General features: G+C 43.8%; 1 protein-coding gene across 1 annotated transcript in view; it reads right to left on the bottom strand.

The window, feature by feature from the left end:
• LOC139407945 (glypican-5-like) overlaps window positions 1-24,105 on the bottom strand; it is a 140,526-nt gene that overhangs the window by 92,902 nt on the left and 23,519 nt on the right. The window contains exons 3-6 of the mRNA XM_071151822.1: window positions 12,536-13,239; window positions 8,222-8,379; window positions 7,854-7,913; window positions 2,478-2,600 (exon numbers count right to left, since the gene is read on the bottom strand). Coding sequence (XP_071007923.1) covers window positions 2,478-2,600; window positions 7,854-7,913; window positions 8,222-8,379; window positions 12,536-13,239 — 1,045 coding nt within the window. The remainder of the gene's footprint in view (window positions 1-2,477; window positions 2,601-7,853; window positions 7,914-8,221; window positions 8,380-12,535; window positions 13,240-24,105) is intronic.

The following is a 24,105-nucleotide window of genomic DNA, read 5'->3' as shown; positions in this document are numbered from 1 at the left end:
GCCCAGTTAAATAAAGGTTCAATAGAAAATGTAAAAATATATAAATAAAATACAGAGACAATGTCAGAACTGTCTCAGGACAGATAACACAGCAAAGAGACTTTTCTTTTTCTGGTAACACATAAGCAACCACACAAGCTAAGGCATTTGTCAGTAAGTGAATTGGGTCAAACAGGAGAGTGGTGTGGTGCACGGGGGGGTTCAGTGAATTGAAACTGTAAAGAGTTCAGCAGAGTGGCTGTGCCCCAGTGTCTCTGTGCCCTCCTATTCCACAGCGCTTGGCTGGGCTCCAGCCGCCAGGCTCCAAGCCCCAGGCTCCAGGCTGCAGCCCCAGAGGGCCAGAGAACAGACCCTTCTCTCAGTGGTCCCTGGTGGGGGGGCAGCAGGTACATTAGGAGGGGAGGAGGAGGCCCCCCTCTGCTCTTCTGCAAGGTTCACAAAGCCTGAATGGCCACCAGGCCTGGGGCCTTCAATAGTGCCACACAGAGGGCCCACAGGAGCCCCAGTGAACCCCCTCCGTCTCTCCCTAGCCCACAACAAACCAACAAGAGAATTGGAATTTCGGTTTACTTCCTGAATTGACTGGAATTTTAACTGAATCGAGCCCAAGCCTACTATTTACATTTTAATCATTTAGCCAGTGACTTACAGTTAGTTAGATATGACAACCACACATCACAGGCATAGTAAGTACACTTTTTCTCAATAAAGTAGTTATCAGCAAAGGGGGGGGGGGTTCAAGTACAAGTGATGATTCAGGAGTTGTATTTGTTTTTATTTCTTTCTTTTTTTGGGGGGGGGGGGGGGGGGGGGGGGGGGGGGTTCGAGGTGAGGAGGTGGATTATTTAAGATACTCTTTAAAGAGGTAGGGTTTCAGGTGCTTTTGGAAGATGGGCAGGGACTTTCCTGTCCAAACCTCAGGGGGAAGCTGGTTCCACCATTGGGGTACCAGGATAGAGAAGAGCTTGGAGTGGGCTGAGGGGAGCTGGCCTCCCATAGGGAAGGAAAGGAAAGGGGGATACCTAGACAGTTGAACTGAATGCATTCAACTGAAATGTGTCTTCCGCATTTAAACCAACCCCTCTGAATCAGAGAGGTGCAGGGGGCTGCCTTAATCGACATCCGGTGGGAGGGCCAATGTTTGTTGATACAGTATTAGTTATAGACAACCACTAAACAAACAAATTAGCACACACAATACTGGAGTGGATTGAATGCTATTGGTATTATACAAAACATGGTTTCCGTGGTTCTTTAGGGGAGACCACACCAACCCCCACCAGCACTCCCAGCCCAAAGCGATTCAAAAAAACACTCTCCGCTGGCTCCAACACCCCTTCATGGCCAGTGAATTCAACAAGAATAGAAAAAAAACAGTTCAATTGGCTGAAAGCCGGACAAAACAGAGGCCTAAATGTGATAGTGGAGGAGCACAGTTCCAGCCCAGGAGTCCTAGGTGAATGGGGTCTCTCTGCCTACTCCACAACAGAGGAGGGGAAGCTGTTCTGCACCAGGGCCAGAGGGGGGGGGGGACCAGCCCAAAACATTCAAGGAGAGCTGGTCAGAATGGGTGGTCAGATAAGTACACAAAACAGTTTACACTGTGGTCCATGCTGTATGGGCTTTTTATCCGACTCAACAGTAACCAGGATGACCAACGTTATTATAGGACAGAGTGGCAGAATATGTGTGTGTGTGTGTGTGTGTGTGTGTGTGTGTGTGTGTGTGTGTGTGTGTGTGTGTGTGTGTGTGTGTGTGTGTGTTTGAACGCTTGTTTCTACATGTGTGTTTTTAGGAAGGTGCTTCTCCAAAGTTTCCAATGTAATTTTCATGAGAATGGCCTCTAGAATTGTATAAATGAACACACTATACTCCAAAGGTCTAGGGACATGCTCCCAATATCCATGGCATCCAAATGTCTATAGGCCCCCTGGTTAAACTCATTATCCCCATGCACCCTCGCTGGTTTGAAACTTCTTACACCAGACATTCGTGGACTCTTCTAGGTCCTCAAAACCAGAATCCATGCCCTCAGATGTCAATAAGGGCTTGACCAGGATATCTGATTTGTTTTTAACCTGGTTTTAACCTGCATCAATTACTTGAATTTATCTTAATGGGACAGAAAAGAGTCATGTGACTTGCCTTAATGTGTATTGACATCATGTGTTAAAGATTCAAAAGAACCTCTCTCTTTTAATGGGCAACAAGACCTGTATAGAGAACGTAACAGAAAGGCTAAGCCCATTATTTATTTATTTTTTATTTCACCTTTATTTAACCAGGTAGGCCAGTTGAGAACAAGTTCTCATTTACAACTGAGACCTGGCCAAGATAAAGCAAAGCAGTGCAACAAAAACAACAAAGAGTTACACATAAACAAAAGTACAGTCAATGACACAATATAATTAATTTTTTTAAATTAAATTAAGTGTGACAGACACAGATGTAGACCAATAGAAAGGGTCCATTCATACCTCTCCACCACATCCTCCCCGCTCCAGCAGGTGAAGTCATCCACCACCATCTCACTCTCACAAAGCATCTCTGGCAACGCAGAGAAGAAGGACCTGTAGCGTTGGATATAGCCCATAAACTCTCTGAGGTAGAGGAGAGAGCGAGGAAAAGGGAGACAGAGAGGGGAGAGGGAAGAACGAGAGAGGGTATGGGGTGCTGATCATAACCACAATATCATAGAATCGAATGTATATTCATTGAGGTGCCCTTCAGACAGTATTCACACCCCTTGACTTTTTCCACATTTTGTTGTGTTACAAAGTGGGATTAAAATTGATTTCATTGTAATTTTGTTAGTCAACGATCTACACAAAATACTATGTAATGTCAAAGTTTTTTAAAAAAGAGATGGAAAATGAAACACTAATATAACTTCATTAGATAAGTTTCCCACCCCATAAGTCAATACATGTTAGAATCACCTTTGGCAGCAATTACAGCTTTGAGTTTTTCTGGATAAGTCTCTAAGAGCTTTGCACACCTGGATTGTAAAATATTTGCCCATTATTCTTTAAAAAATTCTTCAAGCTCGTTGTTGATCATTTCTAGACAGCCATTTCCAAGTCTTGGCATAGATTTTAAAGCCGATTTAAGTCAAAACTGTAACTAGGTCACTCAGGAATATTCAACATCATCTTGAAAAGCAACTCCAGTGCATATTTGGCCTTATGTTTTAGGTAATTGTCCTGCTGAAAAGTGAATTTGTCTGCCAGTGAATGTCTGAAAGCAGACTGAACCAAGTTTTCCCAAGGATTTTGCCTGTGCTTAGCTCTATTCCGTTTATTTTTATCCTAAAAAACGTCCTTGTCCTTGCCGATGACAAGCATACCCATAACATGATGCAGCCATCACCACGCTTTAAAATATGAAGTGGTCTCAGCGATGTGCTGGATTTGCCACAAATATAACGCTTTGTGTTCAGAACAAAAAGTTAATTTATTTGCTACATTTTTTTGCAGTATTACATTACTTTAATGCAAACAGGATGCATGTTTCGACATATTTTTATTCTGTATAGGCTTCAATCTTTCAGTCTGCCATTTATGTTAGTACTGTGGAGTAACTACAATGTTGCTGATACATCCTCAGTTACAACCTTATTTTAAAATTGATTCCATAATTTCCCCCCCTCAATCTACACACAATACCCCATAATGACAAAGCAAAAACACATTTTTTTTGCACATTTATAATAAAAAACAACTGAAATATCACATTTACATACAAATTCAGACTCTGCTCAGTACTTTGTTGAAGCACCTTTGGCAGCGATTACAGCCTCGGGTCTTCTTGGACATGAAGCTACAAGCTTGGCACACCTGTATTTGGGGAGTTTATCCCATTCTTCTCTGCAGATCCTCTCAAGCTCTGTCAGGTTGGAGGGGGGAGTGACGCCACAGCATGATGCTGCCACCACCATGCTTCACTGTAGGAATGATGCCAGGTTTCCTCCAGTCGTGAGGCTTGGCATTCAGGTCAAAGAGTTCAATCTTAGTTTCATCAATCCAGAGAATCTTGTTTCTCATGCTCTGAGAGTCCTTTATGTGACTTTTGGAAAACTCCAAGCGGGCTGTCAAGTGCCTTTTACTGAGGAGTGGCTTCTGTCTGGCCACTCTACCATAAAGGCCTGATTGATGGAGTGCTGCAATCTACACACAATAACCCATAATGACGAAGCGAAAACAGTTTTTTAGACATTTTTGCAAATGATAAACCCCCAAAAAACAGAAATACCTTATTTACGTAAGAATTCAGACCCTTTGCTATGAGACTTGAAATTCAGCTCAGGTGCATCCAGTTTTCATTGATCATCCTCGAGATGTTTCAACAACTTGATTGGAGTCCACCTATGGTAAAATCAATTGATTAGACATTACTTGTCTATACAGTGGGGCAAAAAAGTATTTAGTCAGCCACCAATTGTGCAAGTTCTCCCACTTAAAAAGATGAGAGAGGCCTGTCATTTTCATCATAGGTACACTTCAACTATGACAGACAAAATTAGAGAAAAAATTTAATGAATGTTTTTGCAAATTATGGTGGAAAATAAGTATTTGGTCAATAACAAAAGTTTATCTCAATACTTTGTTATATACCCTATGTTGGCAATGACAGAGGTCAAATGTTTTCTGTAAGTCTTCACAAGGTTTTCACACAGTGTTGCTGTTATTTTGGCCCATTCCTCCATGCAGATCTCCTCTAGAGCAGTGATGTTTTGGGGCTGTTGCTGGGCAACACGGACTTTCAACTCCCTCCAAAGATTTTCTATGGGGTTGAGATCTGGAGACTGGCTAGGCCACTCCAGGACCTTGAAATGCTTCTTACCATGCCACTCCTTCGTTGCCCAGGCAGTGTGTTTGGGATCATTGTCATGCTGAAAGACCCAGCCACGTTTCATCGTCAATGCCCTTGCTGATGGAAGGAGGTTTTCACTCAAAATCTCACGATACATGGCCCCATTCATTCTTTCCTTTACACGGATCAGTCGTCCTGGTCCCTTTGCAGAAAAACAGCCCCAAAGCATGATGTATCCACCCCCATGCTTCACAGTAGGTATGGTGTTCTTTGGATGCAACTCAGCATTCTTTGTCCACCAAACACGACGAGTTGAGTTTTTACCAAAAAGTTATATTTTGGTTTCATCTGACCATATGACATTCTCCCAATCTTCTTCTGGATCATCCAAATGCTCTCTAGCAAACTTCAGACGGGCCTGGACATGTACTGGCTTAAGCAGGGGGACACGTCTGGCACTGCAGGATTTGAGTCCCTGGCGGCGAAGTGTGTTACTAATTGTAGGCTTTGTTACTTTGGTCCCAGCTCTCTGCAGGTCATTCACTAGGTCCCGCCGTGTGGTTCTGGGATTTTTGCTCACCGTTCTTGTGATCATTTTGACCCCACGGGGTGAGATCTTGCGTGGAGCCCCAGATCGAGGAAGATTATCAGTGGTCTTGTATGTCTTCCATTTCCTAATAATTGCTCCCACAGTTGATTTCTTCAAGCCAAGCTGCTTACCTATTGCAGGTTCCGTCTTCCCAGCCTGGTGCAGGTCTACAATTTTGTTTCTGGTGTCCTTTGACAGCTCTTTGGTCTTGGCCATAGTGGAGTTTGGAGTGTGACTGTTTGAGGTTGTGGACAAGTGTTTTTTATACTGATAACAAGTTCAAACAGGTGCCATTAATACAGGTAACGAGTGGAGGACAGAAGAGCCTCTTAAAGAAGAAGTTACAGGTCTGTGAGAGCCAGAAATCTTGCTTGTTTGTAGGTGACCAAATACTTATTTTCCACCATAATTTGAAAATAAATTCATTAAAAATCCTACAATGTGATTTTCTGGATTTTTTTTCCTCATTTTGTCTGTCATAGTTGAAGTGTACCTATGATGAAAATTACAGGCCTCTCTCATATTTTTAAGTGGGAGAACTTGCACAATTGGTGGCTGACTAAATACTTTTTTGCCCCACTGTATAAGGTCCCACAGTTGACAATGCGTGTCAGAGCAAAAACCAAGCCATGAGGCCGAAGGAATTACCCGTAGAGCTCTGAGACAGGTGTGTGTCGAGGCACAGATCTGGGGAAGGATACCAAAAACATTCTGCAGCATTGAAGGTCCCCAAGAACACAGTGGCATCCATCACTCTTAAATGGAAGAAGTTTGGACCCACCAAGACTCTTGCCCGGTCAAACATCCCCACAGCATGATGCTATCAACATAGCCAAGTGCTGTGGGGGGATTTTTCAGCGGGAAGGAATGGGAGACTAGTCAGGATTGAGGGAAAGATGAACAGAACAAAGTACAGAGAGATACTTTTTTTTTTCAACCCGGAAGCCAGCCGCACCAATGTGTTGGAGGAAACACAGTACACCTGGCGACCTGGTCAGCATGCACTGCGCTTGGCCCGCCACAGGAGTCGCTAGTGCGCGATGAGACAAGGATATCCCTGCCGGCCAAACCCTCCCTAACCCGGACGACACTGGGCCAATTGTGCGCCGCCCCATGGGCCTCCCGGTCGCGGCCGGCTGGGACAGAGCCTGGGCTCGAACCCAGAATCTCTGGTGGCACAGCTAGCACTGCAATGCAGTGCCCTAGACCACTGCGCCACCCAGGAGGCCCACAGAGAGATCCTTGATGAAAACCTGCTCGAGAGCACTCAGCACCTCAGACTGTGGCGAAGGTTCACTTTCCAACAGGACAACGACCCTAAGCACACAGCCAAGACAACGCAGGAGTGGCTTCGGGACAAGTCTCTGAAAGTCCTTGAGTGGCTCAGCCAGAGCCCGGACTTGAACCCGATCGAACATCTCTGGAGAGACCTGAAAATAGCTGTGCAGCGACGCTCCCCATCCAACCTGACATAGCTTGAGAGGATCTGCAGTGAAGAATGGGAGAAACTCCCCAAGAAGACTCAAGGATGTAATCGCTGCCAAAGGTGCTTCAACAAAGTACTGAATAAAGGGTCTGAATACTTAAGTAAATGTGATATTTCCGTTTTGTATTTGTAATAAATTTGCTAAAATGTAAAAAACAAAACAATTTTTGCCTTGTCATTATGGGATATTTTGTGTAGAAAAAACTATTTAGTCAATTTTAGAACAAGTCTGTAACGTAACAGAATGTGGAAAAAGTCAAGGGGTCTGAATACTTTCCAAATGCACTGTAGGAAGGGTGCCTATATCTTTGTAGTGACTGGGGGTATTGATACACCATCCAAAGTGTAATTAACAACTGCACCATGCTCAAAGGGATATTCAATGTCTGTTGTTTTTATACCCATCTACCGATAGGTGCCCTTTGCGAACCACTGGAAAACCTCATTCATCTTTGTGTTTGAATCTGTGCTTGAAATTTACTGCTCGATTGAGGGAGCTTACAGATAATTGTATGCGTGGGGTACAGAGATGAGGTAGTCATGAAAAAATAATGTTAAACACTATTATTGCACACAGAGTGAGTCCATGCAAATTATTATGTAACTTGTTAAGCACATTTTTACTCCTGAACTTATTTAGGCTTACCATAACAAAAGGGTTGAATACTGATTGACATTTCAGCTTTTCATTTTTAATTTGTACAAATGTCTAAATACATAATTCCACTTTGACATTATGGGATATTGTGTGTAGATCAGTGACACAAAATGTCAATTGAATCAATTTTGAATTCAGGTTGTAACACAACAAAATGTGGAAAAAATCAAGGGGTGTGAATACTTTCTGAAGGCACTGTATGTATATTTATTAAGGTGACATAATGTGTCGCTGGTGGCCAACCCCTGTACTCCATGTCAGACGGCCACATTAACGAGCGAGGGGGAGATGCTGGGCTTCATGCTTACCTTGAGATCTTTTTTAGACTTCTAGGCTTATTATTCTTGGATGGTTTCAGAGGAAAGGACCTGGGAGGATGTGATCATGGTCAGGGAGAGGAGGAGAGAGGATGAGAGAGATGGTGTAGGAATAGCAGGGATCCAATGCAAAGCAAACACAAGTCAATGCGAAGGAGAGGGAAAACATATCTTCAAAATGTAAAAAAACATAATGATAGAGAAAGCTTGTTTGACAAAAAATATATGTGGCAAAGTGTGCTTCTAAGTAACTCATACTGCAATGCGCAAATACATGTGGAACACAGCATGCCAACCAGCTACAACACCAACCACTCTAAGGCAGCTAACCAGACACTATGGCCGCCTCTCTCTCTCACCTCCTGGTATGTGACAAGTGGTCCCGTGTCACCTCAGCTGGGGAGGATGTCATCACCATCGAGGTCGGGGAGGTACTCACAGAGGTCATGACCTTCAGGGTGGAACGTATGCTTGTCACTGACGGAGTGTCTGTGAGAGGCCCACATACTTTATCAACCTAAGAGAGAGGGATAGGAGAGAGGGGTGGAGAGAGGGGGGTGAAGGGTGGGTAGAGAAGGAAATTAGACAGTGTGTGAAAAAAGAGGGTGCCCATTACATCCCTAACAGAGTCACTCTACAGTATGTGAGAACACAATGATAAGAATATGTTGCAGATGTGCAGGGCTCATGCTGTGGAAATCAGTGACACAATGGTGATTATTCTTGCCTAAAACCAGAACGAACACAGAACTATGATACTGCACTGAGAAGAATGATCCAGTCGCTAGACAACTGATATCACCAGGGGCCAGTGGATATGCAGATGCTGCTATGGTGTTGCATTTCTCTTTCCTTCCCTCTTATGACTTATTGTCCAGACGCTGGCGGGGGCAATGGGGGGGGGGAGAAAGAGAGAGAGATAGAGAGAGAGAGAGAGAGAGAGAGAGAGAGAGAGAGAGAGGGGGTATGCGCTGACGTTAAAAAACGTCAGCAACCGGTGGTCTGCCCAAAAAGAAAAGCTGAGATGATGTATTCTCTCTCGCTCTCCCTCCCCCTCTCTCTCTCTCTCTCTCTCTCTCATATCCAGCCTTCTGTGTAGAGTAGCTGGGAGTGAGTTATAGGCCGATGTGACATGGATCCCATTTACCACTCCCACCCACACAGCTGTGGACAGGCTTTAAAGGCTCTCTAATGGAATTAGCTCATTTGGCCCCTGGACAGTAAGTAGGGTGCTGTGAAACAGTGAAATATGGACGTTTTCAGAAAGCTCTACCTAAGCTCTGAGTTAGGGTGTAGGCCAACATAAAGCTGGGACAAAACCACTGACACCAACAGAGACACACACTGCCTTCCCCAGAGATTAGACAGCAATCGAGCTCACTGACATTAAGGGTATGTGTGTATATTCATGTGTATCACTTGTGAGGATGTGTTTGTATACATCTGGGAAATGTCCTATTTTTTATAAGAGGGAAGCCAAAGACCAAGGGAATCTGCTTGCCCTGTCACCCCTAATTGTAACTGTTGTTGGATAGCCTTAGGGAAGACGTACTCGTGTGTGTGTGTGTGTGTGTGTGTGTGTGTGTGTGTGTGTGTGTGTGTGTGTGTGTGTGTGTGTGTGTGTGTGTGTGTGTGTGTGTGTCAGGCTCATTGTAATGGCTGGAATGGAAAAAAATGGAACGGCATCAAACACACCAAACATATGTAAACCACATGTTTGACTCCGTTCTATTGATTCCATTCCAGTCATTACAATCAGCCTGTCCTTCTATAGCTCCTCCCACCAGCCTCCTCAGTGTGTGTGTGTTCCTATAGAAGTTTATTTGTCCAGAGATTAGCCACAGAAATGTTCTCATCACTCTGTCCCAGGCCCTGAGTTTCAAAGCATTGTGGGACAGGGTTGTCCAGTCAGCATGAGGAGTCTTTGTCCAGAGTTGGATTTGCATTCTGGAGGGCAGTCTGTGGTCCGCCTACAGACACTTTCTGAGGGGATTCACTGGGGCTCTAGACGGCTGGACAGGACCAGAGGCAACCCACTGAATAGCTGGCAGATCCTTTAGGAAGCCTCAAAACAACTCAATGCCAGACCAGAAAACAAACACACAGTTTAAAACCCACAATTCTGCAGGACAAAGAGTATGCTCATGCTAATAAAGTGAACTCTAACTCATCAAAAGACTGCCGGAGCTTGAGTGACATCACCAAAGCGCCCCTGCATCCCGTCAATCAGGATCTCTTTAGAGCCCCTGCCACCCCCGTGCCCCAGCCAAACTCTGGCTTAGCTCCTACAAAGCTTTCAGTATGGATTCTAAGGATTGATAAATATTTTATAACTCACTAATAATTAGCTATTGAAGCGTTGCAGAGGATTTTCACTTAAATCAACTGGATGTATTCATTACGATTCAGAGATTCTTAATTACAATAGTAATTGCAACGCTACAGCAATACCTGGTGCAAGAGTTGAAAATATTGCTGAAATGTGAAAGAATGTTAGTCACTACCTGTGTTAGGGGGGCTTTTCTGAAGTCTATCGTCATTCCAGTATCTCTCCTTGCTAAGTGTTTTGGACACCTACTCTCCTCTCCACCTTGTTGCATTTTGGCAGAGAGGGAGTGATTGGCAGGCTGTGGGGGGGGGGGGGGTCTGCTGGCCTGCTGCAGCTCCTGCTGCGTCAGGCACCTAGATACACTTAACTAGATAGGCTAATGGATTGTTTGTATGGATGTGCTGAGGAGGCAATTCTCACCATGCCAACTGGAAACCTGGTCCAACAAACCATGTCACTGGAGGAAGACAAGGAGAGGAGAGAGGAAAAGAGAGAGCTAGGCCCACATCTCTTCAATCTGGTAGTCTGGTACTTTCATCATGCATAAGGTAATAAGATACTCGGCTGTCTTCCATCTTACTGTAGGAGGTTTATCTCCACAGGAAAGACATGCAGCAGGACATCTAGAAAGATAATCCCCATAAATTATAAACACTTATAAACACACCTGCACACATGCCTCTGTGTGGAGATGGAAAACAGTTGAGGAGGAGCAGGAGGAGGAGGAAGAGGGGGAGGAAGAGGAGTTGAAAAGGAAGAGGTTTGTGAAGGTGACTGAATGAGTCATATGACCGAATGAGTCGTCATTGCCTACTCCTTCCCTTCCCATCTCTGGGTCCAGACCTCAAATGCCAGCCCTGGGGGTAACCTGAGACCCAGCCATCCTAGCCATGTTGAACCAGCGAATGAGCAACACTTGATCCTGGGGGTAACCTAAGACCCAGCCATCCTAGCCATGTTGAACCAGCGAATGAGCAACACTTGATCCTGGGGCTAACCTGAGACCCAGCCATTCTAGCCATGGTGAACCAGCGAATGAGCAACACTTGATCCTGGGGGAACCTGAAACCCAGCCATCCTAGCCATGTTGAACCAGCGAATGAGCAACACTTGATCCTGGGGGTAACCTGAGACCCAGCCATCCTAGCCATGTTGAACCAGCGAATGAGCAACACTTGATCCTGGGGGTAACCTGAGACCCAGCCATCCTAGCCATGTTGAACCAGCGAATGAGCAACACTTGATCCTGGGGGTAACCTGAGACCCAGCCATCCTAGCCATGTTGAACCAGCGAATGAGCAACACTTGATCCTGGGGGTGGCAGGCAGACTGTAAATACACTACTACAATGACAGTGTCAGTAACAAAGAGGGGTGCTGATGAGATGGGGAGGGATGCTGGCCCCACAGACCCACCACTCCATCCCCCCTAACATCTCTGGCCCTCACAGACCCCCACTCCTGTCCCCCTAAAATCTCTGGCCCCACAGACCCCCACTCCTGTCCCCCTAAAATCTCTGGCCCCCACAGACCCGCCACTCCAGTCCCCCTAACATCTCTGGCCCTCACAGACCCCCACTCCTGTCCTCCAAACATCTCTGCACAACATAGACAGGTATGTGTTATATAGTGTAATCTTTCATGTCTCATTATCATAGTCAATTATAATCATATTAATAACCACAATCTAATCAGGCCCACAGTTGTCATCATTACCATAATCCTACCTATCATTGGAGCTAGAACTTAATATTCAAGCCCATTAAACTAAATCACTCAGGAAAAACAGCTAGAATCAGATATGTATCTATGTCTCTCTACACCACAGGTTCTCTTTTGTGTGAGCAAAGAGATAATATCCTATCTGTCATTCTAAGTAAAAAAGTGTATTGTTTGCTTGGCCCTCTGTGATACATTCAGCTTTGGTGGAATTTAGCAAATTCTCCCTCCTCTCTTCTCTTGTCCCCTGCTTTACAAGTACCAAGAAACCTGCCAGCCTCCCATCTCCTAGCCCCTTGAGTCCAAAGCCAAGAGAGAAGGTCCATGCCAGCCACTCCAGGCAGCCACTCAGCCACAGAAGCCAACCACAGAGCTGCACAGAAGAGTCTTGAGAGTTATTTTGTGGGTGTCATTAATAGAGAACCCAAAGACCTAAGAGAACAGTTTTATATGACAGATGAGACCTACCAATATTATTTTTGTTGCATGTGTCCTGTGATGTAAATGAATGGTGTGAGGGATGGTCATGTGCCCAAGTGGTCTCATCATGGGCCTTAAGAGGTGTGTCATATTAGTACAGTCCTATGACAGGTGAAGTATGAGTGGTGGGTGAGGCACTGACTCACGATGGCACTGATGCGTGGCCCGTGCAGCTGTGCGTGCAGGATAGCGTCATTGACGTGGTTCCTGATGCCCTGCAGAGCCAGCTCTAGGTCGTGGCCTTCAGCCAGGGCCCCTGTCAGTTCCTGCAGCAGGGCCACATAGCGCCTCCAGGGCCCGTCCAGCTCCGAGAGCCCTACCAAGCAGCCCCGCATCACATTCAGACACAGTCCTCCACACGGCCGGATCAGGGTCAGGCCCCTGCAGTGGGGGCAGTACTGCATCCTCACCAGAGCCCGCCCACACTCCCTGGCCAGCCCCGCCCGCTCTGTGGCGTTCAGCACCTCTGCCCCTATCACCAGCGCCTGGCTCAGTGCCCGTCCTGCGCTCAGAGCGCGGGTCAGCCCCTCGGCCAGGACACGGGGGTGGGACCCAAATGGGTTGACATCCTGGCGTGTCATGCGCAGACACTCGCTGTGCTCAGAGGAGGTTGGGGCCGAGGCCAGCCCAGGGTTGACAAGACGCCGGTAAACCAGCGGGAAGAGGTTGTCGTAGAAGCGGTGCACAGAGCGCTCCATGGAGGTGTTGCCGTCTCCTCCCAGGAAGAGAGAGAGGTCGGAGAAGAGGTCTGCCACCAGGGGGCGAGCGTCCTGGGAGAGGGGCTCATAGGCACTGTCAAAAAGACCAGTGGTCAGGTTCAGAGTGAAGGATAGCAGAGACTGGAACGTGTCTGTACAAACAGAGAGAGAAAAGGAGAGACAGAAGGGATGGTGAAAACACATTGTAAAAATAAATGATCTTGTCTTTTATGTTATGAAAGGGATAAAAAAAATAAAGCTTTTCTTATTGTGTGCATGTACCTGTGTAAGGTATTCTCGTGTGTGTGTGTGTGTGTGTGTGTGTGTGTGTGTGTGTGTGTGTGTGTGTGTGTGTATATAATATGATTGTAGAGGGATGGGGGGGTTCTGAGTCCAGTTGGGATGTCAGTCTGATGGCATTCTGACAGATGTAAGAGAGACAGCAACTGGGAAACTGCTACAGTAGTATATACACACACACATACAAACACACACACACACACACACACACACACAGTCACCCAGAGTTCTCGCTAATGTACCAAGGTGTAATATTACTCATCACAGATGCATGCTATTGTTCCTGTCTTATTGCTTTCGGCGAGTAATTCTAGGGAAGACATTCTGTGTGTTGGATGATATGTGTTCGGTGTGCTGTGTCAGTGCTCACAGAGAATTAGAAGTCAATGTGTGTGTGTGTTTAGCAGATACAGTATATAGAGGGACTATCTACACACTGAAAGGTGAATGAGAACTTCTAGCTCCCTACATACCGACCCATAAACCAGACATCTTGTCATTGCTTCGTGATTAAGGAAATGGACAGGTGACCAGACACTTAGTGGTTCCAATTAAAGCAGACCAATCACTCAGCTTTGGCTGGGAACCTGTCTGTGTCATGCACTTCCATTTGGCTGATAGCTGCTACTGGACATCGCCGGCATGGAAGACAGACATTAAAGCCTATGATGGGTTAGATATACAGTACAGTATACTGCCTAGTATAGCTTTCACTGGGTGGAAGTCCCCCCATCAATACAGAGACTGAGACATTTTAACAGGAGCATTAGCTAATACTGCCATCAGCACATAGGCTAGGCCTATTCAAAGTGCTCAAACATAAAAATGGATAGCCTACACATATATATTTTGTTTATATACATCATGGAGAAACATTCTAAATATACAAAACATTAAGAACAAAATATTCCATGACATAGACTGACCAGGTGAATCCAGGTGAAAGCTATGATCCCTTATTTATGTCACTTGTTAAATCCACTTCAATCAGTGTAGATGAAGGGGAGGAGACGGTTAAAGAAGGACTTTTAAGCGTTGAGACAATTGAGACATGGATTGTGTATGTGTGCCATTCATGGATTGTGTATGTGTGCCATTCATGGATTGTGTATCTGTGCCATTCATGGATTTTGTATCTGTGCCATTCATGGATTGTGTATCTGTGCCATTCATGGATTGTGTATCTGTGCCATTCATGGATTTTGTATCTGTGCCATTCATGGATTGTGTATCTGTGCCATTCATGGATTGTGTATCTGTGCCATTCAATCCATTCAGACATGGATTGTGTATCTGTGCCATATATGTTCTGTTTATAGCCAGTTCTGGCTATGCCGGTGGAGATAATAAGAGTACATGGCCATCAAGGCTAGATCGTTCTTCAATATGTTCAAACGTTAACAGATCACCAGCAGGCTCAAATAATAATCACAGTGGTTGGGTTTTTCACGCTCAACAATTTCCCGTGAGTATCAGGACTGGTCCACCACCCAAAGGACATTCACCCAACTGTGGTAAGCATTGGAGTCAACGTGGGTGTTACGGATACAAGTATCCTGTGTGTGTATCCTGTGTTTCTTTTCTCTCCTTCTCCCGTCACAGGTGACAATCATCATTCCCCAATCAGTCAACAATCAGAAGACACCTGCTCCTTTTCCCTTACCCTATCACATTCCCTTTCCCTTGGTTTAAAAACCCTGTCAGTTGTTTTCTCATGAGCTTGATTTCTCATTCAATCTTTCTGTGTCTCTTTCGCTCAATTTCTCGCTATATCTCACGCTATATATATATATATATATATATATATATATATATATATATATATATATCTCTTTGGATTGAGCTCTCTTTTGTTTTTGCAACTACATGTCACTTTGTCCCCAGGGGGTACCAAAAGGGGGTACCAAGACAAGTTGCCTATGGGCATACATTACCCGTAGGAATACTTTGTCTAAATACCCTAGTTAGAACTGGGTGGACCACCCGCTGTATTTTTGGTTAATTAGTTAGCTGTATTGAAGTAGGCTAGTCTCGCTTGGGTGTTTTGGGATATTTGTGTCTTTCCTTGGGTCCAACTCCGCCCCTTTTCCTGCCCCCCTTTACCGTGTGTTTAACAATAAACCCGGGTTGTTTGACGGTAATTTAGTTGTCTGGTTTTTCGTTCTCACTGTTACTTTTCACTATTATACTTTGCATGAGTTATGTTACAGGACTCGTTAACATCCCCCCCCCCCCCCCCAGACTGCCGGGCCAAAGGTATTTGTAACAATGGGCCAGTGTCCCTTTGGAATGCTTTTGACAACTTGTAGAGCCCATGCCTGACAAATTGAGGCTGTTCTGAGGGCAAAAGGTGTGTGGGTTGGGGTGCAAATCAATATTAGGAAAGTTTTCTTAATGTTTTGTACACTCAGTGTATATGTAGTTAGGATATCATAAAAGCACTTGGTCGCTCTAAAACAACCTTACTGTAGGCGACTTAGCAGAAGCCTGGTCCACGCCTTAAATCACAGCAGTCTATAATAGACTTTGCAGCTTTCATTTGAAACAGACCCATAAATGAGAGAATTTCACAATTAACAAAATGAACATCATTCAAATGAATCATAGTCTGAATAAGGAGATGATGGTGGATTTCTGTGCTTAGGCAAACATTTGTAGTTTTATTTCACCTTTATTCATCTACAGTTTAGAAAGAACCTAGGCCCTGGTGAACTGATTGACTGGGCATTCCCTGGCTGGAGAATCTGTCAGTTTGAGTGGAGTTTTCCTTTAACCCTATCTTTGGTATTTGTTTCATTAGTCCATTGTTGACTAAATACATCATACTGGATTATTTCTGTATTTTGAATGTCACATATCTTAACTTGATTGGTGACAAGCAAATCGTTTTGGGACTGTCAACAATGGTCTAATGAAACAAATACCAAAAGATAATTGAGGAAGAATTTTCCTTTAAATTGAGAAACCCTGGTACTATTCCTGGACCCCATGCTGAGTAATAGGTGTCTGTAATAATGCTCTTTAACACCTTACTTGAACCATGGGTCATAAGTGTGTAATACATTTATAAAGACAGCATGACATAAGGGCTTGGTAATTCATGACCAATGTCCTCTAGGACAATCTCTCTGCTCTCTCTCTCTCTCTCTCTCCCTAACTCCTAATCCGTCTTCCCAGGATGTGGGGTTTAGTAAAGGGGAGGGGGATGAGGGGGTGGAGGAGGGAGACTAACAGGTGGAGCTGCAAGGAGTGTTCGTTTGGTGACATCATCACTGTCATTCAACTACTTAGAATTCACAAATGTGTAATCAATGGACTCAAGTTCAACATATTAAATTACATAGGTGAAGTAGGCCTACCAGCAAACATTGTCAATGCAATACATTACCACTAATGGAGTTAGCTTGTGGGGAATGGGATGACCACATTGAAAGCTTCTATGATGTTGCGGTTGCCAGATATTTCCCACTGAGTAATGAGCAATTGGATTGCAGATGGGAAACCAGGCAAAATGGTTTTTAATGTTCAAAAGCTCCACAGAGAGAACTCAATTCACTGATGGACTTTTACCCTCCCACACACATTCATTTGAGAATGACACATTACTGAAGCATACTCAGACATTAGGCATCTGCACACTTGTATATGGCTCTTTCTATATACTAGGATACCAGTGAGGATTCCCTACGCTGGAAAACTTGATACAGCTGTTGATAAGTCACTGATAATAATCTGGAGGGAAAAAATCATGTCATTAAAATATAACACGGAACACACATAAAAAAGTATGTGGACACCTGCACGTCAAACATCCCCCTCCTTTGCTGCTATAACAGTGTCCACTCCTCTGGGAAGGCTTTCCACTAGATGTTGCAGGGACTTGCTTCCATTCAGCCACGAGCATTAGTGAGGTCGGGCACTGATGTTGGGCGATTAGGCCCGGCTCGCAGTTGGCGTTCCAATTCATCCCAAAGGTGTTCGATGGGGTTGAGATCAGGGCTCTGTGCAGGCCAGTCAAGTTCTTCCACACCGATCTCTAAACACAATTTCTGTATGGACCTCGTTTTGTGCGCGGGGGCATTGTCATGCTGAAACAGGAAAGGGCCTCAACTGTTGCCACAGTTGGAAGTACAGAAACATCTAGAATGTCATTGTAGCTGTAGCGTTAACATTTCCCTTCACTGGAACTAAGGGGCTTAGACTGAACCTTGAAAAACAGCCCCAGACCATTATTCCTCCTTCACCAAAGTTTACAGTTGGCATTATGCATTCGGACAGGTAGCGTTCTCCTGGCATCCGCCAAACCCAGATTCGTCCATCAGACTGCCAGATGGTAAAGCGTGACTCTTCACTCCAGAGAATGCATTTCCATTGCTGCAGAGTCCAATGGCGGCGGACTTTACACCACTCCAGCCGACACTTTGCATTGCGCATGGTGATCTTAGGCTCCATGTGGCTTCTCGGTCATGGAAACCCATTTCATGAAGCTCCCGACAAACAGTTATTTTGCTGACATTGCTTCCAGAGGTATTTGGGAATTTAGAAGTGAGTGTTGCAACCGAGGACAGACAATTTTTTTTACGCGTTACGCGCTACAACACTCGGTGGTCCCGTTCTGTGAGCTTGTGTGGCCTACGACTTCACGGCTGAGCCGTTGTTGTTCCTAGAAAGTTTCACTTCACAGCTCTAGCAGGATAGAAATTTGATAAACAGAAAGGTGGCATCCTATGACGGTGCCACGTAGAAAGTCATTCTTTAGTAATTCTACTGCCAATGTTTTTATATGGAGATTGCATGGCTGTGTGCTCGATTTTATACACCTGTCAGCAACGGGTGTGGCTGAAATAGCCGAATCCACAAATTTGAAATGGTGTCTACATACTTTTGTATATATAGTGTAGCTATATCCAATCGCATTCAAGAGTTGATTTAAAACTTATGTTTAACCCTTTCTCATAGTTGGAGTCTTGACGAATTTGTGCAAAATCATGTAAACACAAAACATGACTTTTCTGTCCTTGCATTTATGGGAGTGTAAGTTGTCGTTATAATCATATATTAAGCATGAATCAGTTAAATTAGACATTGAACTTGACCCTTTAAGAATCCTAGATCTAGCTGTTGGGACAGTTTATTTTGTATAGAGATCTCAGAAATGCAGTGTACCCAAGTAACATGTTGTCTCCTTATGCTATAGCACGTGTCAAAAGCCTGTTGGCAGTGGCGACCCGTCATTTAGCAAAATATAGGCTTGCCTCTTTTGCATGTTTATTTGGCATTAATACTAGTCGCATATCAGTTTGTAAACATATATATATATATATGTATATATATATATATATATATATACGTACATACAGTGGGGCAAAAAAGTATTTAGTCAGCCACCAATTGTGCAAGTTCTCCCACTTAAAAAGATGAGAGAGGCCTGTAATTTTCATCATAGGTACACTTCAACTATGACAGACAAAATGAGAGAAAAAATCCAGAAAATCACATTGTAGGATTTTTTATTAATTTATTTGCAAATTATGGTGGAAAATAAGTATTTGGTCAATAACAAAAGTTTATCTCAATACTTTGTTATATACCCTTTGTTGGCAATGACAGAGGTCAAACGTTTTCTGCAAGTCTTCACAAGATTTTCACACACTGTTGCTGGTATTTTGGCCCATTCCTCCATGCAGATCTCCTCTAGAGCAGTGAAGTTTTGGGGATGTTGCTGGGCAACACGGACTTTCAACTCCCTCCAAAGATTTTCTATGGGGTTGAGATCTGGAGACTGGCTAGGCCACTCCAGGACCTTGAAATGCTTCTTACGAAGCCACTCCTTCGTTGCCCGGGCGGTGTGTTTGGGATCATTGTCATGCTGAAAGACCCAGCCACGTTTCATCTTCAATGCCCTTGCTGATGGTAGGCTTTGTTACTTTGGTCCCAGCTCTCTGCAGGTCATTCACTAGGTTCCCAGTGTGGTTCTGGGATTTTTGCTCACCGTTCTTGTGATCATTTTGACCCCACGGGGTGAGATCTTGCGTGGAGCCCCAGATCAAGGGAGATTATCAGTGGTCTTGTATGTCTTCCATTTCCTAATAATTGCTCCCACAGTTGATTTCTTCAAACCAAGCTGCTTACCTATTGCAGATTCAGTCTTCCCAGCCTGGTGCAAGTCTACAATTTTGTTTCTGGTGTCCTTTGACAGCTCTTTGGTCTTGGCCATAGTGGAGTTCGGAGTGTGACTGTTTGAGGTTGTGGACAGGTGTCTTTTATACTGATAACAAGTTTAAACAGGTGCCATTAATACAGGTAACGAGTGGAGGACAGAGGAGCCTCTTAAAGAAGAAGTTACAGGTCTGTGAGAGCCAGAAATCTTGCTTGTTTGTAGGTGACCAAATACTTATTTTCCACCATAATTTGAAAATAAATTCATAAAGAAATCCTACAATGTGATTTTCTGGATGTGTTTTTCTCATTTTGTCTGTCATAGTTGAAGTGTACCTATGATGAAAAGTATAGGCCTCTCTCATCCTTTTAAGTCGGAGAACTTGCACAATTGGTGGCTGACTAAATACTTTTTTGCCAGACTGTATATATTTAATTAATTGAGTTAATACAGCTGCATACAAACATGGTCTCATTTTTGTTTTCTTGAGTAAGGCAGCTCCAAAATGCATGTGTTTCAGCCCAGCTCAGTGCTGTCTGTGGTGGGGGCCAGCCAGCAGAAAATACGGAGCATACGGAGTGATTGGCTCAGTGTTCTGTCACTCATGGGGAAACTACGTCACCGCGAAGTCTAAGGGGAGACCTGGAACATTCTAACTCTTTGGGGGTTGACATAGAGTTACATTAGAAGTGCCCATCCAAGATGGCTCAAGGTCATTGGCCACAGATAAAATGACATCAAATCACGTTATATGTACAGTAGCTTTGATTGGACTGATCATGTCAACATCATACTTTCAAAATCTTAGCTAGCAGTCATTTTCCATCCTTGTCATATGAAGAGAAATAATGAAGAGAAATTATAGATAAAGCGTATCGGTGCTCATCGGCCATCAGACATAAACATGACACAACAAGTTGGAAATCACAAATTCAACAATGAGTGGTTTGGAAGGAAGTGAGAATAGCACAACAAGGTGAGTGGAACAATGTATTGTATGCTGCTGCATAAATCATGTAATATGCCAGGGAGATATGTATACTGTAGCTAAGAAAGTAATACTGAGTGTATGTTGTGTAGTAAGCTGTTGGTAGCCCATGTGCCTCCTGCTAATAATTTGTTCCGTTTTCCCCTCTTAATTTTGCCTACTGTTCTGACTTGGTGGTGCACATGTAGCCTATAGCCTGTTTTAGAGAAATGTAACGTTAATCATTGAATGTTGTACAAGTTTTCATTGTCTGCTTATATGCCCCCGTTATTTATCCTACAGTTCTGACTTGGTGTACAGGGAGAATACTGTAAGACCGGCCCATGCTCACTCGCTCTTAATCGGAATTACGGCTTGCCTCTTATCTGCTCATTGTTCCCTTATGCCATAGCTTGTCTATCTCAATTGTCAGTAGAAACCACGTTTGTTTAAACAAGTCAGCCATATCAGCAATGTTTTTTTAAAAGTCAGTAAATGAGGCTGAATTAACTGTTTCGCTGCAAGACAAGGCTCGACTGATAGTCAGGTGTAGCAGTGGTAAGGTGTTGGGACTTTGCTGAAGGGACAGCTTTATGTAGGCCCTAACAGTTTTTGGGCACTGTTTGTCACCATTATAGCGCATTGTTTAGTGTTGTGTTGTGTAGTGGCTTTGCTGGCATGTATAATTTTTTTAATATATTTTGGGTTTGCCCCACCTTGATTGAAATGCTAAAATCGCCACTGCCTGCGGGCCGATTCCGGTCCGTGACACATTTCAATCTGGCCAGCGCAATGACTTGGGTTGTCAATTCATTTCGGCCCGCTTCCATACCACTCTCCATGCGCTGCACTCAAGTCACAGCAAGCACTGCCATCATGCTACAGCCTACAGAAAATGGCATCTTGGTTGTCAAAAAGTTATACGATACAAGATTCACGCGTGGGTATAAATTACTACTAAAGGACACACAAGCGAGTATAAAAGAGTCAACAGTTGAGTCATCTACTTAATGAAATTACAGCCTGATGCGCTCGCATTGGTGAATTCAACGTAATTTGTGCTGCTTACGTGTGTCTCGTTTACAGCACGCATCGCAGGGAAAGTGTACAGACATGCCACAGTCCTAGCTAGGCTACTAAAATGTTGCAGTTTGGCTTTGGTTTTTAAAACTTGACAATGAATTAAACCAAAAAGCTAAACCTGTAATGTAAATGAAAACATATAGCCTATTACAGCAATATTTGAGCAGTAGCCTAGGCTGGTTACTCAACTACAATACATTTTGTGTGCACCATACAGCAATGCTGCGTTCAACCGCAATGATGATCGATGCAATGCAAAAATAATTAATTTCCGTTTAAATGTTACAACAGCCTAGCTACGTTTTTGTTATTTGGAGTTTAAAAGTTGATTAGGGTCGCAGCTTATAATGCACATCTGCAAGCACAGCAGCAAACGCTGGACAAACATTATTTATCTTCTTTTGTTTTAATATGTTAAAATGCTACATACAGCATCCTACCAGTGTTGCGTTCGAGACCACATAAAGCGAGACCATTCAAGACCAAGACCGGAGCAAATCGAGTCTGAGTCAAGAACAAGAGACCAAGTCCGAGACCAAGTCAGAAAAATGCCAGTCCAATTCAAGACCATGATTGTAATTTGGTCAAATCGCCACCATAATAAGACTTCAAAATGTCCAGTATTTCTGTGTTCATAATTCAGAAGAACATGTGGACACGAATTATTACGAATTATTACTAACCCAAACAATGAGGGCCTTCTACGCCTTCAGAGAAGGGCTAAGTATTTATAAAATAATAATAACAATAATCATTTATTATTTTCAATGACATTCTGATTTAATCTCTTCGGTTTTGTTGATTGGAATAGGTTAACCCTTTCCTTTTTTGAAAAAAATGTGGGGGTCAAATCCTGCCCTGAATGACGGGTCGCCACTGCTCCTACATGAGTGTTCTGGTATTAACGTTGCTGTCCTTTCAGCGTCACAAACCTGTTACACACTGAAAGCCTAGGTCCAATAGGTTCGCCACTGCGCAAACATGTCTATAATATATATAAAGGCTGATCAGGTATTAATGTTTCAAGGAGTGTGTGTGTGTTTGACCTGGTGAAGAGGTTTTATGCACTTACTTACTGGAAGCTGATAATTATTAGTGTTTTACTCCGCTGGTCTCGGCTGGTCTCAGAAAGAAATTATGAGTCCTCACTGTTCAAGACCTAGTCAAGACCGAGTACAAATGTATCCGACACAGAGACACTCAATGTGGTCTTGAGTACTATAAAACTGCTATCTACATACTATAACTGGACATTATGAAGGGGCATATTCTTTCATATAAAACAATGGCAAGTTTGATCGCAGTTGTATGCTACATCAAAAAAGTAAAAACAAACATAATAGGCTTTGTGTGGCCAACGAATTTGTTGTGTTTTTGCAATATGGCCCATGCCCTGATTTAGTTGGGCATCCCTGTGCTACGGGGTGGAAACAGTTTTCATTGCCACACAAATCCCCACAAAATTATGCCATTGCTAAATGAAAGAGTCACCTTACCTTGATACTTAAAAACTAAATCAATACTGTCATTAATGTGGTTATTCAATAATTATCCATAATACTTGCGCATTTGGTATTGAGCTGTTTAATTAAGCAGTGATATTTTCACACATCATCTGATCCAGTAAGGAATTTTCTGAATGACAGTCAAGTGATGAACAGCTGTTGTCATAGCGCATGCGATGTAACAACAGCTCAAGTGGTGGAAAAGAAGCTATTCGTAAGGAATGTCCAGAATATTTTGTTCTCATTCGTTACGCAAGTGAAGACAGTTGTGCCTGGATCCATGATGGATCTATTATCCCTAGCGAATTGATGTTGATCATCTGTTGTTGTCTGCTTGATTTACTGTGTCATTAGATTTAAAAGAGAAAGCATCAAGGTAATGAGTTTGTGTTATCATATACAGTACCAGTCAACAGTTTGGACACACCTACTAATTCCAAGGTTGTTCATATTTTTACTATTTTCTACATTGTAGAATAATAGTGAAGACATTACAACTATGAAATAACACATATGGAATCATGTAGTACTGCACACTGCCCTAAACCATCTGGACAAGAGGAACACCTATGTAAGAATGCTGTTCATCGACTACAGCTCAGCTTTCAACACCATATCAACCTCCAAACTGGTCATTAAGCTGGAGACCCTGGGTCTCAACCTAGCCCTGTGCAACTGGGTCCTGGACTTTCTGACGGGCCACCCCCAGGTGGTGAGGGTAGGAAACAACATCTCCACCCCACTGATCCTCAACACTTGGGCCCCACAAGGGTTAGTTCTCAGCCCTCTCCTGTACTCCTGGTTCACCCACGACTGCATGGCCATGCACGCCTCCAACTCAGTCATCAAGTTTGCAGACGGCACTACAGTGGTAGGCTTGATTACCAACAACGACGAGACGGCCTACAGGGAGGTGAGGGCCCTCAAAGTGCGGTGTTAGGAAAATAACCGCACCCTCAACGTCAACAAAACAAAGAAGATAATCGTGGACTTCAGGAAACAG

The sequence above is a fragment of the Oncorhynchus clarkii genome, chromosome 4 (genome assembly GCF_045791955.1).
Source record: "Oncorhynchus clarkii lewisi isolate Uvic-CL-2024 chromosome 4, UVic_Ocla_1.0, whole genome shotgun sequence".
In the NCBI taxonomy this organism is placed as follows: domain Eukaryota; kingdom Metazoa; phylum Chordata; class Actinopteri; order Salmoniformes; family Salmonidae; genus Oncorhynchus; species Oncorhynchus clarkii.
Note: the sequence above shows the minus strand (reverse complement) of the source record. Positions and strands in the feature narration are given on the sequence as shown.